The sequence below is a fragment of the Salmo salar genome, chromosome 01, assembly GCF_965601325.2.
Source record: "Salmo salar chromosome 01, fSalSal1, whole genome shotgun sequence".
Lineage (NCBI taxonomy): Eukaryota > Metazoa > Chordata > Actinopteri > Salmoniformes > Salmonidae > Salmo > Salmo salar.
This window is the reverse complement of record NC_138291.1, coordinates 5,009,713-5,030,037: the sequence shown is the minus strand read 5'-3', so window position 1 is coordinate 5,030,037 and position 20,325 is coordinate 5,009,713. Positions and strand designations below refer to the sequence as shown.

General features: G+C 45.7%; 1 protein-coding gene across 1 annotated transcript in view; it reads left to right on the top strand.

The window, feature by feature from the left end:
• The window catches only part of fbln5 (fibulin 5), a 46,663-nt gene that overhangs the window by 23,508 nt on the left and 2,830 nt on the right, over window positions 1–20,325 (top strand). The window contains exons 5-10 of the mRNA XM_045707216.2: window positions 6,654–6,776; window positions 7,347–7,463; window positions 9,576–9,692; window positions 11,420–11,542; window positions 13,877–14,003; window positions 17,531–17,729. Coding sequence (XP_045563172.1) covers window positions 6,654–6,776; window positions 7,347–7,463; window positions 9,576–9,692; window positions 11,420–11,542; window positions 13,877–14,003; window positions 17,531–17,729 — 806 coding nt within the window. The remainder of the gene's footprint in view (window positions 1–6,653; window positions 6,777–7,346; window positions 7,464–9,575; window positions 9,693–11,419; window positions 11,543–13,876; window positions 14,004–17,530; window positions 17,730–20,325) is intronic.

The following is a 20,325-nucleotide window of genomic DNA, read 5'->3' as shown; positions in this document are numbered from 1 at the left end:
GGACTGCAGACTTTACCGTTTATCACAGCTGCCTGTTTAAACAAGAACACTTTGCTTAGCTGACTTCTCACCCCCCTCCCTCCCTCCCTCCCTCCCTCCCTCCCTCCCTCCCTCCCTCCCTCCCTCCCTCCCTCCCTCCCTCCCTCCCTCCCTCCCTCTACCTCCCTCCCTCCCTCCCCTCTACATAAAATAACTTCATTGTCTGAGAACCACGAACAGTCTGAATTTTTATTTGTAATATCCACATAAGGAAATGTAATGTTACAGTGGGGGAAAAAAGTATTTGATCCCCTGCTGATTTTGTACGTTTGCCCACTGATAAAGAAAGGATCAGTCTATAATTTTAATGGTAGGTTTATTTGAACAGTGAGAGACAGAATAACAACAAAAATATCCAGAAAAACGCATGTCAACATTTTTTTTAATTGATTTGCATTTTAATGAGGGAAATAAGTATTTGACCCCTCTCTCAATCCGAAAGATTTCTGGCTCCCAGGTGTCTTTTATACAGGTAACGAGCTGAGATTAGGAGCACACTCTTAAAGGGAGTGCTCCTAACCACAGCTTGTTACCTGTAAAAAAGACACCTGTCCACAGAAGCAATCAATCAATCAGATTCCAAACTCTCCACCATGGCCAAGACCAAAGAGCTCTCCAAGGATGTCAGGGACAAGATTGTAGATCTACACAAGGCTGGAATGGGCTACAAGACCATCGCCAAGCAGCTTGGTGAGAAGGTGACAACATTTGGTGCGATTATTCGCAAATGGAAGAAACACAAATGAACTGTCAATCTCCCTCGGCCTGGGGCTCCATGCAAGATCTCACCTCGTGGAGTTGCAATGATCATGAGAACGGTGAGGAACCAGCCCAGAACTACACGGGAGGATCTTGTCAATGATCTCAAGGCAGCTGGGACCATAGTCACAAAGAAAACAATTGGTAACACACTACGCCGTGAAGGACTGAAATCCTGCAGTGCCCGCAAGGTCCCCCTGCTCAAGAATACATATACATGCCCGTCTGAAGTTTGCCAATGAACATCTAAATGATTCAGAGGACAACTGGTGAAAGTGTTGTGGTCAGATGAGAGCAAAATGGAGCTCTTTGGCATCAACTCAACTCGCCGTGTTTGGAGGAGGAGGAATGCTGCCTATGACCCCAAGAACACCATCCCCACCGTCAAACATGGAGGTGGAAACATTATGTTTAGGGGGTGTTTTTCTGCTAAGGGGACAGGACAACTTCACCGCATCAAAAAGACAATGGATGGGGCCATGTACCGTCAAATCTTGGGTGAGAACATCCTTCCCTCAGCCAGGGCATTGAAAATGAGTCGTGGATGGGTATTCCAGCATGACAATGACCCAAAACACACGGCCAAGGCAAAAAAGGAGTGGCTCAAGAAGAAGCACATTAAGGTCCTGGAGTGTCCTAGCCAGTCTCCAGACCTTAATCCCATAGAAAATCAGTGGAGGGAGCTGAAGGTTTGAGTTGCCAAACGTCAGCCTCGAAACCTTAATGACTTGGAGAAGATCTGCAAAGAGGAGTGGGACAAAATCCCTCCTGAGATGTGTGCAAACCTGGTGGCCAACTACAAGAAACATCTGACCTCTGTGATTGCCAACAAGGGTTTTGCCACCAAGTACTAAGTCATGTTTTGCAGAGGGGTCAAATACTCATTTCCCTCATTAAAATGCAAATCATTTTAAAACATTTTTGACATGGGTTTTTCTGGATTTTTTGGTTGTTATTCTGTCTCTCACTGTTCAAATAAACCTACCATTAAAATTATAGACTGATCATTTCTTTGTAAGTGGGCAAACGTACAAAATCAGCAGGGGATCAAATACTTTCCCCCCCCACTGTAGCTTCCCTTTTCATCAGTGCTGTGACTATAGGGCTGCGGTGTGAATTGGAAACACTCCTAGTCTAAGGTGCATGAAACCCGTTAAACTACCACAAACCTTGTGAATCTGATATCAAAAGAGCCGGAGACAACAACTTCGATGGACAACATCCTCTGTAGTTTAGTGAACTACCAGAGCAGGGCTGAGCATTGTGCAAACAATGGTTACAATGTCTTTAAATATTAATTTCACTCTATACACACAATGTTAAACAGTAGATTTATAAATAAACCACCCTGCTCTCCCTGCTCTCCCTCCCTCCCTCCCTCCCTCCCTCCCTCCCTCCCTCCCTCCCTCCCTCCCCTCTACATAAAATGACTTCATTGTCTGAGAACCATGAACAGTCTGAATTTTGATTTGTAATATCCACATAAGGAAATGTTATGTGTTGATTATGGGGTAGTGTGTGAAACTGTTTAAGGGAAGTTAAATGAATTTCACCCAGAACATTAGTCTTTAATCTAGTGTAATACACGGAATTACAGTTATTTATGTGCAATCTGTGGGAACTATTATCATACTACATTAAGAACAATACATTCAGTTAATGCGATACTGACCTGTAGCAACTGCATATTTAGTGAAACTTAGAATGTTAAGGTAGGCTACCTCCAAAAAACGTTGTAATATTGGGTAGATTCAACAAACAAGGTTACTTCACGATCAATAGTGACTTTTTTTTATCAACTATCAAGGTTACTTCACGATCACTATTCACATACTGGGGTGGGGGACAGTTCTACATGAACTGGGGTGGGGGACAGTTCTACATGTACTGGGGTGGGGGACAGTTCTACATGAACTGGGGTGGTGGATAGTTCTACATGTACTGGGGTGGGGGACAGTTCTAAATGTACTGGGGTGGGGGACAGTTCTATATGTGCTGGGGTGGGGGACAGTTCTACATGTACTGGGGTGGGGGACAGTTCTATATGTACTGGGGTGGGGGGACAGTTCTATATGTACTGGGGTGGGGGACAGTTCTATATGTACTGGGGTGGGGGGACAGTTCTATATGTACTGGGGTGGGGGACAGTTCTACATGTACTGGGGTGGGGGGACAGTTCTACATGTACTGGGGTGGGGGGACAGTTCTATATGTACTGGGGTGGGGGGACAGTTCTATATGTACTGGGGTGGGGGGACAGTTCTACATGTACTGGGGTGGGGGGACAGTTCTATATGTACTGGGGTGGGGGGACAGTTCTATATGTACTGGGGTGGGGGGACAGTTCTATATGTACTGGGGTGGGGGGACAGTTCTATATGTACTGGGGTGGGGGACAGTTCTATATGTACTGGGGTGGGGGGACAGTTCTATATGTACTGGGGTGGGGGGACAGTTCTATATGTACTGGGGTGGGGGGACAGTTCTATATGTACTGGGGTGGGAGGACAGTTCTATATGTACTGGGGTGGGGGGACAGTTCTATATGTACTGGGGTGGGGGACAGTTCTATATGTACTGGGGTGGGGGACAGTTCTATATGTACTGGGGTGGGGGACAGTTCTATATGTACTGGGGTGGGGGACAGTTCTATATGTACTGGGGTGGGGGACAGTTCTATATGTACTGGGGTGGGGGGACAGTTCTATATGTACTGGGGTGGGGGGACAGTTCTATATGTACTGGGGTGGGGGGACAGTTCTATATGTACTGGGGTGGGGGGACAGTTCTATATGTACTGAGGTGGGGGGACAGTTCTATATGTACTGAGGTGGGGGGACAGTTCTATATGTACTGGGGTGGGGGACAGTTCTATATGTACTGGGGTGGGGGGACAGTTCTATATGTACTGGGGTGGGGGGACAGTTCTACATGTACTGGGGTGGGGGACAGTTCTATATGTACTGTGGTGGGGGGACAGTTCTATATGTACTTGGGTGGGGGACAGTTCTATATGTACTGGGGTGGGGGACAGTTCTATATGTACTGGGGTGGGGGACAGTTCTATATGTACTGGGGTGGGGGACAGTTCTATATGTACTGGGGTGGGGGGACAGTTCTATATGTACTGGGGTGGGGGACAGTTCTATATGTACTGGGGTGGGGGACAGTTCTATATGTACTGGGGTGGGGGACAGTTCTATATGTACTGGGGTGGGGGGACAGTTCTATATGTACTGGGGTGGGGGACAGTTCTATATGTACTGGGGTGGGGGGACAGTTCTATATGTACTGGGGTGGGGGGACAGTTCTATATGTACTGGGGTGGGGGACAGTTCTATATGTACTGGGGTGGGGGGACAGTTCTATATGTACTGGGGTGGGGGACAGTTCTATATGTACTGGGGTGGGGGGACAGTTCTATATGTACTGGGGTGGGGGACAGTTCTATATGTACTGGGGTGGGGGACAGTTCTATATGTACTGGGGTGCGGGACAGTTCTATATGTACTGGGGTGGGGGGACAGTTCTATATGTACTGGGGTGGGGGACAGTTCTATATGTACTGGGGTGGGGGACAGTTCTATATGTACTGGGGTGGGGGACAGTTCTATATGTACTGGGGTGGGGGGACAGTTCTATATGTACTGGGGTGGGGGGACAGTTCTATATGTACTGGGGTGGGGGACAGTTCTATATGTACTGGGGTGGGGGACAGTTCTATATGTACTGGGGTGGGGGGACAGTTCTATATGTACTGGGGTGGGGGGACAGTTCTATATGTACTGGGTGGGGGACAGTTCTACATGTACTGGGGTGGGGGGACAGTTCTACATGTACTGGGGTGGGGGGACAGTTCTACATGTACTGGGGTGGGGGACAGTTCTACATGTACTGGGGTGGGGGGACAGTTCTATATGTACTGGGGTGGGGGGACAGTTCTACATGTACTGGGGTGGGGGGACAGTTCTACATGTACTGGGGTGGGGGACAGTTCTACATGTACTGGGGTGGGGGACAGTTCTATATGTACTGGGGTGGGGGACAGTTCTATATGTACTGGGGTGGGGGGACAGTTCTATATGTACTGGGGTGGGGGACAGTTCTATATGTACTGGGGTGGGGGGACAGTTCTATATGTACTGGGGTGGGGGGACAGTTCTATATGTACTGGGGTGGGGGGACAGTTCTATATGTACTGGGGTGGGGGACAGTTCTATATGTACTGGGGTGGGGGACAGTTCTACATGTACTGGGGTGGGGGACAGTTCTATATGTACTGGGGTGGGGGAGAGTTCTACATGTACTGGGGTGCGGGACAGTTCTACATGTACTGGGGTGGGGGACAGTTCTATATCCAGCTCATAATATTTGTTTAACTAGGCAAGTCAGTTATGAACAAATTCTTATTTTATAATGACGGCCTACTGGGGAACAGTGGGTTAACTGCCTTGTTCAGGGGCAGAACGACACATTTTGTTCGAGGATTCAATCCAGCAACCTTTCAGTTACTGGCCCAATGCTCTAACCACTAGGTTACCTGCCGCCCCAAAATTTATGGAAGATGCCAAATATTATTGTTATTTTTTTTAGGGTGTAGATCAGCTTTAATATTGCAGATAGATTGTGGCTTCCGTCATTGAATATATACAGTACTGGTCAAAAGTTTAGACACCTACTTCAAGGGGTTTTCTTTATATTTTTTTTTTTACTATATTCTACAAAAAAAAAGTCAAAAGCTATGAAATAACACCAAAGAAGTGTTAAACAAATCAAAATATATTTTATAAATGAGATTCTTCAAAGTACCCACCGTTTGCCTTGATGACAGCTTGGCATTCTCTCAACCAGCTTCCCCTGGAATGCTTTTCCGACAGTCTTGAAGCATTTCCCACATATGCTGAGCACATGTTGGCTGCTTTTCCTTCACTCACAATCCGAGGGGGAGGAAGAAGTCAAGACTATCCAACCACACGGAGCAGGACCAGAACAAGGCTGTGATCAACATTTCTGGAGAACCCCTTTCTGATGATTGCGTAAGGGTATTGTCTAAAGGACTGTCCTTTGCCCCCACATACTCAACTAATGAATTTAATACAAAGATTGACCTATTTCGTTTCTACAGGAATCTACATCTGAAGGCCTGGTACAAGCAAAACATCTCTCCAGTGTGATGAGACAGGCAGAGAGTGTAATGAGACAGGCAGGGAGAGAGTGATGAGACAGGCAGGGAGAGTGATGAGACAGGCAGGGAGAGTGATGAGACAGGCAGAGAGAGTGATGAGACAGGCAGGGAGAGAGTGATGAGACAGGCAGTGAGAGTGATGAGACAGGCAGGGAGAGTGATGAGACAGGCAGAGAGTGTAATGAGACAAGCAGGGAGAGTGATGAGACAGGCAGAGAGAGTGATGAGACAGGCAGGGAGAGTGATGAGACAGGCAGGGAGAGTGATGAGATAGGCAGGGAGAGTGATGAGACAGGCAGGGAGAGTGATGAGACAGGCAGGGAGAGTGATGAGACAGGCAGGGAGAGTGATGAGACAGGCAGGGAGAGTGAGCTCATCCGTGGTGTCTCGGCAAACCCTCAAGCTTCTGGCCCGTTAGCTCTGTGTAGCATCGACTATTCCACAAAACCATCCTGAAGAGGTCAAGTCTATATCCACGTTTATAAACAAAGAATCACTACAGTTATTGTTATTTGTGGTGGTGATCATTGTTTTTTTTTTGTTCATTTTATCAGAGAGGAGGGTGTGACCATTTCTTTTATAGTACAAGGGGGAAAATATATTTTCCATTGGGGGAGGAGGGATACATTTAACCCAGTCGAACCAACCTGTCTCTGTTCCTCTATTGCAGACATTGATGAGTGTGAGACAGATTCCCACCAGTGTAACCCCACCCAGGTGTGTATCAACACAGCTGGAGGTTACACCTGTTCCTGTACCGAGGGCTACTGGCTGGTCGGGGGACAGTGTCAGGGTAAGAACCTGTGTGTGTGTGTGTGTGTGTGTGTGTGTGTGTGTGTGTGTGTGTGTGTGTGTGTGTGTGTGTGTGTGTGTGTGTGTGTGTGTGTGTGTGTGTGTGTGTGTGTGTGTGTGTGTGTGTGTGTGTGTGGTAGGACAGATACTACCCTATATCGTCATTATGGAAATGTCAATCATTACTATATGTGGAAATACACTATATGTTTACGTTTTTTTTTTGTTGCTGTGTCAAACTTGGCTTTTCCTGATTGTTCCAGGTCTTTCCAGATATTGATTGTTTAACTTCCAGATATTGATTGTTTAACTTCCAGATATTGATTGATTAACTTCCACCTCTCTGTGTCCAGATATTGATTATTTAACTTCCAGATATTGATTGTTTAACTTCCAGATATTGATTGTTTAACTTCCATCTCTCTGTGTCCAGATATTGATTGTTTAACTTCCAGATATTGATTGTTTAACTTCCAGATATTGATTGTTTAACTTCCATCTCTCTGTGTCCAGATATTGATTGTTTAACTTCCAGATATTGATTGTTTAACTTCCACCTCTCTGTGTCCAGATATTGATGAGTGCCGTTACGGGTACTGCCAGCAGCTGTGTGCCAACGTGCCAGGCTCCTATTCCTGCTCCTGTAACCCTGGCTTCCTCCTCAACCCTGACAGCAGAACCTGTCAAGGTGGACACACACACACACACACACACACACACACACACACACACACACACACACACACACACACACACACACACACACACACACACACACACACACACACACACACACACACACCGTGCAGACACACACACACACACACACACACACACACACACACACACACACACACACACACACACACACACCGTGCAGACACACACACACACACACACACCGTGCAGACACACACACACACTGGCATCCATGCATGCACCCGTATACACACACACACACACACACACACACACACACACACACACACACACACACACACACACACACACACACGTATAAAGTGCCTTATGAGAGTATTCACAGCCCTTTACTTTTTCCACATTTTTTTGTGTTAAAAGGTGAGATTAAAATGTTTGTAATTGTCATTTTTTTGGGGTCAACGATCTACACAAAATACTCTGTAATGTCAAAGAGGAAAGAAAAATTCTAACATTTGTTAAAAAATAAATCATGAAAAATCAAACACTAATATATCATGATTAGATAAGTATTCAACCTCCTAAGTCAACAGTACATGTTAGAATCACCTTAGGTAGTGATTACAGCTGTGAGTCTTTCTGGGTAAGTCTCTAAGAGCTTTCCACACCTGGATTGTGCAACATTTGCCCATTTTATTATTTTTACAATTCTTCAAGCTTTGTCAAGTTGGTTGTTGATCATTGCTAAGACAACGATTTTCAGGTCTTGGCATAGATTTTCAAGTAAATTTAAGACAAAACTGTAACTAGGCCACTCAGGAACATTCACTGTCTTCTTGGTGAGCAACTCCAGTGTAGATGTGGCCTTGTGTTTTAGGTTATTGTCCTGCTGAAAGGTGAATTCATCTCCCAGTGACTGGTGGAAAGCAGACTGAACCAGGTTTTCCTCAAGGGTTTTGCCTGTGCTTAGCTCCATTCCATTTCTTTTTTATCCTGAAAAACTCCCCAGTCCTTATAGATTACAAGCATACCCATAACATGATGCAGCCACCGCTATGCTTGAAAATATGGAGTGGTACTCAGTAATGTATTTGTATTGGATTTTCCCCAAACATAACACCTTGTATTCAGGACAAAAAGTTAATTGCTTTGCCACATTATTTGAAGTATTACTTTAATGCATTGTTGCAAACAGGTTGCATATTTTGGAATATTTGTATTCTGTACAGGCTTCCTTCTTTTCACTCTGTCAGTTAGGTTAGTATTGTAGAGTGACTACAATACATTGTTAATCCATCCTCATTTTTCTCCTATCACAGTCATTAAACTCTGTAACTGTTTTAAAGTCACCATTGGCCTCATGGTTAAATCCCTGAGCAGTTTCCTTCCTCTCCGATATTCAATGTCTGCTTTTTACATTTTTACCCATCTACCAATAGGTGCCCTTCTTTGCGAGGCATTGGAAAACCTCCCTGGTCTTTGTGGTTGAATCTGTGTTTGAAATTCACTGCTCGACTGAGGGACCTTACAGATAATTGTCTGTGTTGGGTACAGAGATGAGGTAGTCATTCAACCATGCAACTTATTATGTGACTTGTTAAGCACATTTTTACTCCTGAACTTATTTAACCTCTACTGGAGCGGTGACCAACAAAAAAATAAATAGAAAACACATGTTTTTTTCTTTGTAATATCTTTTACCAGATCTAATGTGTTATGTTCTCCTATATTAATTTCACATTTCCACAAACTTCAAAGTGTTTCCTTTCAAATGGAATTAAGAATCAGCATATCCTTGCTTCAGGTCCTGAGCTACAGGCAGTTAGATTTGGGTATGTCATTTTAGGTGACATTTTTTTTTTAAAGGGTCCGATCCTTAAGAGGTTTTAAGCTTGTCATAACAAAGGGGTTGAATACTTCTTGACTCAAGACATTTCAATTTTTTTCATTTGTAATTAATTTGTAAAAAAAAAAATTAAAACCAGAATTCCTTTTTTTTTAAAAATATTATGGGGTATTGTGTGTAGGCCAGTAATCAATTTTAAATTCAGGCTGTAACACAACAAAATGGTGAAAAAGTCAAGGTAATAACCTTGTTGTAGTGAAGGTGTTAATCTAACCTCCTCTCTCCTCTCTCTAGATGTGGACGAGTGCGAGGATAACCCCTGTACCCACGGCTGTTTCAACACCTACGGCTCCTACATGTGTAGCTGTGAAGAGGGGTTTGAGCTGGCTTCTGACGGGACCACTTGCAATGGTGATGACGCGAGATCAAATAAGTTCTGTGTTGCTGCAACCAAAGAGAAGGGTGTCCATCCCCAATGACACCCTATTCCCTATATAGTGCACTACGTTTGACCAGAGCCATATGGCACCCTATTCCCTATATAGTGCACTACATTAGACCAGAGCCCTATGGCACCCTATTCCCTATATAGTGCACTACGTTTGACCAGAGCCATATGGCACCCTATTCCCTATATAGTGCACTACATTAGACCAGAGCCCTATGGCACCCTATTCTCTATATAGTGCACTACGTTTGACCAGAGCCATATGGCACCCTATTCTCTATATAGTGCACTACATTAGACCAGAGCTCTATGTGACCCTATTCTCTATATATAGTGCACTACATACATGACCTCAGAGAGTCAGGACACCCCTTTAACGTCCCATCCGGAAGACGGCACCCTACACAGGGCAGTGGGATATTTTTTAGACCAGAGGAAAGAGTGCCTCCTACTGGCCCTCCAACCAGGGACTGATGGGTGCCCTATGGCACCCTATTCCCTATATATATAGTGCACTATGTTTGACCAGAGCCCTATGGTGCACTATATATAGGGAATAGGGTGCTATTTGAGCCACTAAGTTGTTGAAGTGAGACAGATAAAGGAGGTCTATGGTAACCTAGTGATTCATAACCATCCAAATCATTATTTTATATCTGGCTATTGTTCAGTCATTATTGTGCCCCTCCTTACACTTTGAACTGTAATTCTTGGGCAATATTGTAATGACAGTGATGACTATGATGTGGTGTTTTATGATGTACTGTGGTATACTGTGGTGTACTGTGATGACTGTGGTATACTGTGGTGTACTGTGATGACTGTGATGTACTGTGGTGTACTGTGATGTACTGCGATGTACTGTGATGACTGTGGTGTACTGTGATGACTGTGGTGTACTGTGATGTACTGTGGTGTACTGTGGTGTACTGCGATGTACTGTGGTGTACTGTGATGACTGTGGTGTACTGTGATGTACTGTGGTGTACCGTGGTGTACTGTGATGTACTGTGGTGTACTGTGATGTACTGTGGTGTACTGTGGTGTACTGTGATGTACTGTGGTGTACTGTGATGTACTGTGGTGTACTGTGGTGTACTGTGATGTACTGTGATGTACTGTGATGTACTGGGGTGTACTGTGATTGACTGTGGTGTACTGCGATGTACTGTGGTGTACTGTGGTGTGCTGTGATGTACTGTGATGTACTGTGGTGTACTGTGATGTACTGCGATGTACTGTGATGACTGTGGTGTACTGTGATGACTGTGGTGTACTGTGATGTACTGTGGTGTACTGTGGTGTACTGCGATGTACTGTGGTGTACTGTGATGACTGTGGTGTACTGTGATGTACTGTGGTGTACCGTGGTGTACTGTGGTGTACTGTGATGTACTGTGGTGTACTGTGATGTACTGTGGTGTACTGTGGTGTACTGTGATGTACTGTGATGTACTGTGATGTACTGGGGTGTACTGTGATTGACTGTGGTGTACTGCGATGTACTGTGGTGTACTGTGGTGTGCTGTGATGTACTGTGATGTACTGTGGTGTACTGTGATTGACTGTGGTGTACTGTGATTGACTGTGGTGTACTGTGGTGTACTGTGGTGTACTGTGGTGTGCTGTGATGTACTGTGACGTACTGTGATGTACTGTGATAACTACTAATGCTGTGTATCACCCGTAGACCTGGACGAGTGTGGTTTCTCAGAGTTTCTGTGTCAGCACCGCTGTGTGAACACACCTGGCTCCTTCCAGTGTCACTGCCCAGGGGGATACTACCTTTATGAGGATGGGAGAAGCTGTGAAGGTAATCAGGACACCTACTGTACTAACCCTAACCTGTCCAGGGGTGGGAGAAGCTGTGAAGGTAATCAGGACACCTACTGTACTAACCCTAACTTGTCCAGGGATGGGAGAAGCTGTGAAGGTAATCAGGACACCTACTGTACTAACCCTAACCTGTCCAGGGATGGGAGAAGCTGTGAAGGTAATCAGGACACCTACTGTACTAACCCTAACTTGTCCAGGGATGGGAGAAGCTGTGAAGGTAATCAGGACACCTACTGTACTAACCCTAACCTGTCCAGGGGTGGGAGAAGCTGTGAAGGTAATCAGGACACCTACTGTACTAACCCTAACTTGTCCAGGGATGGGAGAAGCTGTGAAGGTAATCAGGACACCTACTGTACTAACCCTAACCTGTCCAGGGGTGGGAGAAGCTGTGAAGGTAATCAGGACACCTACTGTACTAACCCTAACCTGTCCAGGGGTGGGAGAAGCTGTGAAGGTAATCAGGACACCTACTGTACTAACCCTAACCTGTCCAGGGGTGGGAGAAGCTGTGAAGGTAATCAGGACACCTACTGTACTAACCCTAACCTGTCCAGGGGTGGGAGAAGCTGTGAAGGTAATCAGGACACCTACTGTACTAACCCTAACCTGTCCAGGGGTGGGAGAAGCTGTGAAGGTAATCAGGACACCTACTGTACTAACCCTAACTTGTCCAGGGATGGGAGAAGCTGTGAAGGTAATCAGGACACCTACTGTACTAACCCTAACCTGTCCAGGGGTGGGAGAAGCTTTGAAGGTAATCAGGACACCTACTGTACTAACCCTAACCTGTCCAGGGGTGGGAGAAGCTGTGAAGGTAATCAGGACACCTACTGTACTAACCCTAACTTGTCCAGGGGTGGGAGAAGCTGTGAAGGTAATCAGGACACCTACTGACAGCAGTCTGTAATCTGTCAGCATGACAGGAGACTGACTTACTGGGTGAATCTCAATATATCAAATCACGTTATTGGTCACACACACATATTCAGCAGATGTTATTGGTCCATACACATATTCAGCAGATGTTATTGGTCCATACACATATTCAGCAGATGTTATTGGTCCATACACATATTCAGCAGATGTTATTGGTCACATACACATATTCAGCAGATGTTATTGGTCACATACACATATTCAGCAGATGTTATTGGTCCATACACATATTCAGCAGATGTTATTGGTCCATACACATATTCAGCAGATGTTATTGGTCCATACACATATTCAGCAGATGTTATTGGTCCATACACATATTCAGCAGATGTTATTGGTCCATACACATATTCAGCAGATGTTATTGGTCACATACACATATTCAGCAGATGTTATTGGTCACATGCACATATTCAGCAGATGTTATTGGTCCATACACATATTCAGCAGATGTTATTGTGGGTGTAGCGAAATGCTTGATTCCTTGCGTTGCGTCCTCTCTCCTCGCTTCTTACTCAAAATGTCAGAGGAAACTAAGGATCTTCTCTTCAAAGCTATCCTCGTTTACCTCTGGCATTTTGGGAAGGTGATGAGAATACTTTTTAGATTCACCCCGGGACTAACTTTACCATAACCTTTCTAGATAGGACTAGATAGATGTAAACCTACAGTAGGTGTCTCTCCAGGAACAGGGTTGGAGAGCCCTGGACTAGATAGATGTAAACCTACAGTAGGTATCTCTCCAGGAACAGGGTTGGAGAGCCCTGGACTAGATAGATGTAAACCTACAGTAGGTGTCTCTCCAGGAACAGGGTTGGAGAGCCCTGGACTAGATAGATGTAAACCTACAGTAGGTATCTCTCCAGGAACAGGGTTGGAGAGCCCTGGACTAGATAGATGTAAACCTACAGTAGGTATCTCTCCAGGAACAGGATTGGAGAGCTCTGGACTAGATAGATGTAAACCTACAGTAGGTATCTCTCCAGGAACAGGGTTGGAGAGCCCTGGACTAGATAGATGTAAACCTACAGTAGGTATCTCTCCAGGAACAGGGTTGGAGAGCCCTGGACTAGATAGATGTAAACCTACAGTAGGTATCTCTCCAGGAACAGGGTTGGAGAGCCCTGGACTAGATAGATGTAAACCTACAGTAGGTATCTCTCCAGGAACAGGGTTGGAGAGCCCTGGACTAGATAGATGTAAACCTACAGTAGGTATCTCTCCAGGAACAGGGTTGGAGAGTCCTTTAGTATAGTATACCTACCTATTGCTTGTTTTGTTTTCATTGTGTAATAATAATATTTGTAATTTGTTATGATGGATGATGATGTTGTGTAACTAACGTTAATTGTTGTGTGTTTGATTTTTGAAGATATCAATGAATGTGAGACTGGTAACAACACGTGTACAACAGCACAAGTATGTTTCAATTTCCAGGGAGGCTATACATGCTTGGATCCGCTAAAATGTGATCCACCGTACGTTGAACTCAGTGACAAGTAAGTACTCTCAATACTCTCTCTCTCTAAGGACTGTAGACATATTAATGCCTAGTCAATATCTCTCATTATAACTAACTATTGCTATTTTAACGCTTAGAACTTCACAAATAAATACAAAATAATTTTAAAAATTTAAAAGGAATTCCTTTATGAAATCAGATTTTTTTTTTTAAATGATACACTAAATGACCAAAAGTATGTGGACACCTGCTTGTCGAACATCTCATTTCAAAATCATGGCCATTAATATGGAGTTGGTTCCCCCTTTGCTGCTATAACAGCCTCCACTCTTCTGGGAAGGCTTTCCACTAGATGTAGGAACATTGCTGCGGGGGACTTGCTTCCATTCAGCCACAAGAGTATTAGTGAGGTCGGGGCACTGATGTTGGGCGATTAGACCTGGCTCGCAGTCGGTGTTCCAATTCATCCCAAAGGTGTTTGATTTGGTTGAGGTCAGGACTCTGTGCAGGCCAATCAAGTTCTTCCACACCGCGCTTCCACTGCTCCAGAGACCAATGGCGGCGAGGTTTACACCACTCCAGCCAACGCTTGGCATTGCGCATGGTGACATTAGGCTTGTGTGCGGCTGCTCGGCCATGGAGACCTATTTCATTAAGCTTCTGACAAACAGTTCTTGTGCTGACGTTGCTTCCAGAGGCAGTTTAGAACTCGGTAGTGAGTGTTGCAACTGAGGACAGATTTTTTTTATGCACTACGTTCTTCAGCACTTGACGGTCCCGTTCTGTGAGCTTGTGTGGCCTACCACTTCACAGCTGAGCCGTTGTTACTCCTAGACGTTTCCACTTCACAATAACAGCAGGGAAGAAATTTGACAAACTGACTTGTTGGAAAGGTGGCATCCTACGACCGTGCCACGGTGAGCTCTTCAGTAAGGCCATTCTAATGCCAATGTTTGTCTATGGAGATTGCATGGCGGTGTACTCGATTTTATACACCTGTCAGCAACGGGTGTGGCTGAAATAGCCGAATCTACCAATTTGAAGGGGTGTCCACATACTTACGCATATATAGCGTACAGTTGAATTCGGAAGTTTACATACACCTTAGCCAAATACATTTTAACTCAGTTTTTCACAATTCCTGACATTTAATCCTGGTAAAAATTCCCTGTCTTAGGTCAGTTAGGATCACCACTTTATTTTAAGAATGTGAAATGTCAGAATAACACTAGAGAGAATGATTTATTTGAGCTTTTATTTCTTTCATCACATTCCAAGTGGGTAAGAAGTTTATATACACTCAATTAGTATTTGGTAGCATTGCCTTTAAATTGCCTCCTTGCTCGCACACACTTTTTCAGTTCTGCCCACAAATTTTCTATGGGATTGAGGTCAGGGCTTTGTGATGGCCTCTCCAATACCTTGACTTTGTTGTCCTTAAGCCGTTTTGCCACAACTTTGGAAGTATGCTTGGGGTCATTGTCCATTTGGAAGACCCATTTGTGACCAAGCTTTAACTTCCTGACTGATGTCTTGAGATGTTGCTTCAATATATCCACATCCTTTTCCTACCTCATGATGCCACCTATTTTGTGAGGTGCACAAGTCCCTCCTGCAGCAAAGCACCCCCACAACATGATGCTGCCACGACCGTGCTTCACGGTTGGGATGGTGTTCTTCGGCTTGCAAGCGTCCCCCTTTTTCCTCCGAACATAACGATGGTCATTATGGCCAAACAGTTCTATTTTTGTTTCATCAGACCAGAGGACATTTCTCCAAAAAGTATGATCTTTGTCCCCATGAGCAGTTGCAAACTGTAGTTTGGCTTTTTAATGGCGGTTTTGGAGCAGTGGCTTCTTCCTTGCTGAGCGGCCTTTCAGGTTATGTCGATATAGGACTCATTTTACTGTGGATATAGATACTTTTGTACCTGTTTCCTCCAGCATCTTCACAACGTCCTTTGCTTTTGTTCTTGGATTGATTTGCACTTTTCGCACCAAAGTACGTTCATCTCTAGGAGACAGAACGCGTCTCCTTCCTGAGCGGTATGACGGCTGCGTGGTCCCATGGTGTTTATACTTGCGTACTATTATTTGCACAGATGAACGTGGCACCTTCAGGCGTTTGGAAATTGCTCCCAAGGATGAACCAGACTTGTGGAGGTCTACAATTTTTTTCTGAGGTCTTGGCTGATTTCTTTTGATTGTCCCATGATGTCAAGCAAAGAGGCACTGAGTTCGAAGGTAGGCCTTGAAATACATCCACAGGTACGCCTCCAATTGACTCAAATGACGTCAATTAGCCTCTCAGAAACTTCTAAAGCCGTGACATCATTTTCTGGAATTTTCCAAGCTGTTTAAGTCACAGTCAACTTAGTGTATGTAAACTTCTGACCCACTGGAATTGTGATACAGTGAATTATAAGTGAAATAATTTGTCTGTAAACAATTGTTGGAAAAATGACTTGTGTCATGCACAAAGCAGATGTCCTAACCGACTTGCCAAAACTATAGTTTGTTAACAAGACATTTGTGGAGTGGTTGAAAAATTAGTTTTAATGACTCCAACACTACAAACTTCCGACTTCAACTGTATTTCTGTCAGTAACCAGGTTTCCATCCAAACGTTTTATGCGAGTAAAGTACGTTGGTTAAAAAAATTATGTCACGAAAACAGGAAACAGCTCATTTGTAAGGTGAACTTTCCAAATGTCGACAAAATGAATGACGTCGGTGGAAACACTTTTATGCTCAAATATGGAAATAATAACCATCATGTCGAAGTAAACTTGGAGTCACGTGATGACGTGGTCTTTCCCACTACGACTCAGGAAACCATGCAGTTTATTATTAGGCTCTGGATGAAATAGATGATGATGAACTTCACAGGGTGGCGAAAAATACACATGATGAGTTTGATGAGCCTTTCTAATAAACACCGAGGTTCTTATTTCTGGTCACATGATGATAGATGCTCGACTGCCATTGAATTTTTTTTTTAAATGATCTCGCTCTTTTCATCCATAATGATGCTCTTTTCATCCAATAATGATTTAGGACACTGTATCTGCCAGCTGTTGACCAGAGCACAGGGACCAATACCAGAAAAGACACATTCGCTATATCATTATTAATTTTTTGGCGCTTAAAGCATCAGTAGAGTTTAGAATGTTTCTGGAAACCTATTTAACTTTCTTTTTTTTGTGGGGGGGGGGGGGGGTAACATGGGAATTAAACCGCAAAAAGTGATTTTTATGCACACTGTGTCATCATTCACATCCTTTTATCTGCAACAATTCCATTGGATGGAAACACATCTCTGGTGGGAAAATGCTAATTGTTATGCAGATTTTTTGATGATTCTCATGAAAATCTGTCGCCAATTGGATGGAAACCTAGCTAGTGATCATGAGTTGCCGTGATACTTCTGATGTTTTAGTTGTGTATATATATAAATGTTTTCATTTGAGTTTATTGTAAATGTACCTATTATACTGTTATATTATTAACCCAGGTTACAATATGTTTCCCTCCCTCCCTCCCTCTCTCCCCTCCCTCTCTCCAGTCAGTGTATGTGTAGTGCTGAGAACCCAGCTTGTAGAGACAGGCCCTTCACCATCCTTTACCGCCACATGGACCTGTCCTCAGGCCGCAGCGTCCCAGCAGACATCTTCCAGATGCAGGCCACTACCAGATACCCTGGAGCTTTCTATATCTTCCAGATCAAAGGACCGGGCAACGAGGGACGAGAGTTCTACATGAGGGTGAGAGAGAAAGGGAGGGAGGGAGGGAGGAGAGTTCTACATGAGGGTGAGAGAGAAAGGGAGGAAGGGAGGAGAGTTCTACATGAGGGTGAGAGAGAAAGGGAGGGAGGGAGGGAGGAGAGTTCTACATGAGGGTGAGAGAGAAAGGGAGGGAGGGAGGAGAGTTCTACATGAGGGTGAGAGAGAAAGGGAGGAAGGGAGGAGGGTTCTACATGAGGGTGAGAGAGAAAGGGAGGAAGGGAGGGAGGGAGGAGAGTTCTACATGAGGGTGAGAGAGAAAGGGAGGGAGGAGAGTTCTACATGAGGGTGAGAGAGAAAGGGAGGGAGGGAGGAGAGTTCTACATGAGGGTGAGAGAGAAAGGGAGGGAGGGAGGGAGGGAGGGAGGGAGGGAGGGAGGGAGGGAGGGAGGGAGGGAGGGAGGGAGGGAGGGAGGGAGGGAGGGAGGGAGGGAGGAGAGTTCTACATGAGGGTGAGAGAGAAAGGGAGGGAGGGAGGAGAGTTCGACACGAGGCTGAGAGAGAATGGGAGGGAGGAGAGTTCTATGTGAGGGAGGTAGGGAGGAGAGGTCTACATGAGGGAGTGAGGGAGGGAGGGGAGTTCTACGGGAGGAAGGGAGAGCACAAGGAAAGTTCTACATGAGGGTGAGAGAGAAAGGGAGGGAGGAGAGTTCTATGTGAGGGAGGTAGGGAGGAGAGGTCTACATGAGGGAGTGAGGGAGGGAGGGGAGTTCTACGGGAGGAAGGGAGAGCACAAGGAAAGTTCTACATGAGGGTGAGAGAGAAAGGGATGGAGGGAGGAGAGTTCTACACGAGGGTGAGAGAGAAAGGGAGGGAGGGAGGGAGGAGAGTTCTACATGAGGGTGAGAGAGAAAGGGAGGGAGGGAGGAGAGTTCTATGTGAGGGAGGTAGGGAGGAGAGGTCTACATGAGGGAGTGAGGGAGGGAGGGGAGTTCTACGGGAGGAAGGGAGAGCACAAGGAAAGTTCTACATGAGGGAGGGAGGGAGGGAGGAGAGTTCTACGTGAGAGAGGAGAGTTATACAAGAGGGTGAGAGAGGGAGAGAGGAGAGTTCTACATGAGGGAGGGAGGAGAGTTCTACATGAGGGAGGAAGAGAGGAGAGTTCTACGTGAGGGAGGGAGGGAGGGAGGGAGGGAGGGAGGGAGGGAGGGAGGGAGGGAGGGAGGGAGGGAGGGAGGGAGGGAGGGAGGGAGGGAGGAGAGTTCTATGTGAGGGAGGGAGGAGAGTTCTATGTGAGGGAGGGAGGAGAGTTCTATGTTAGGAAGGTAGGGAGGAGAGGTATACATGAGGGAGTGAGGGAGGGAGGGGAGTTCTACGGGAGGAAGGGAGAGAGCAAGGAGAGTTCTACATGAGGGAGGGAGGGAGGAGAGTTATACGTGAGGGAGGAGAGTTATACAAGAGGGTGAGAGAGGGAGAGAGGAGAGTTCTACATGAGGGAGGGAGGGAGGAGAGTTCTACATGAGGGAGGGAGGAGAGTTCTATGTGAGGGTGAGAGGAGAGTTCTATGTGAGGGTGAGAGGTAGGGAGGGGAGTTCTACATAAGGGAGGAGAGTTATACAAGAGGGAGGGAGGGAGGAGAGTTCTACGTGAGGGAGAGAGGAGAGTTCTACATGAGGGAGGGAGAGAGGAGAGTTCTATGTGAGGGAGGGAGGGAGGAGAGTTCTACATGAGGGAGGGAGGAGAGTTCTATGTGAGGGAGAGAGGAGAGTTCTACATGAGGGAGGGAGAGAGGAGAGTTCTACGTGAGGGAGGGAGGGAGGAGAGTTCTACATGAGGGAGGGAGGAGAGTTCTATGTGAGTGAGGGAGGAGAGTTCTATGTGAGGGTGAGAGGTAGGGAGGGGAGTTCTACATGAGGGAGGAGAGTTATACAGGAGGGAGGGAGGGAGGGAGGGAGGGAGGGAGGGAGGGAGGGAGGGAGGGAGGGAGGGAGGGAGGGAGGGAGGGAGGGAGGGAGGGAGGGAGGGAGAGTTCTACGTGAGGAGGGAGGGAGTTCTACGTGAGGGAGGGAGTTCTACCTGAGGGAGGGAGGGAGTTCTACCTGAGGGAGGGAGGAGAGTTCTACATGAGGGTGGTAGGGAGTTCTTCATGAGGATGGTAGTGGAGTAGCGGCCTGAGGGCCATGTAATATAATGTTTTTAAAATGGGACAACTGCCTTAATTTTGCTGGACACCAGGAAGAGAAGCTGCTACCTTGGCAGGAACTAATGGGGATCCATAATAAACCCCAGGAAGAGTAGCTGCTCCCTTGGCAGGAACTAATGGGGATCCATAATAAACCCCAGGAAGAGTAGCTGCTGCCTTGGCAGGAACTAATGGGGATCCATAATAAACACTATGTAGGGCCCTGGTCAACTGTAGTGCACTATGTAGGGCCCTGGTCAACTGTAGTGCACTATGTAGGGCCCTGGTCAACTGTAGTGCACTATGTAGGAATTGGGTGCAATTTGGGATGCTGACTGGGTGGATATTTTGATTCCTTGATAAGACTAGAAGTTTCCTCAAGCTGTTTTTGGTGTGTAGTACTGTACTGCAAAGACAAAGTGTGATGAAATCCCTCCATGGTAAAGTGTGAACATA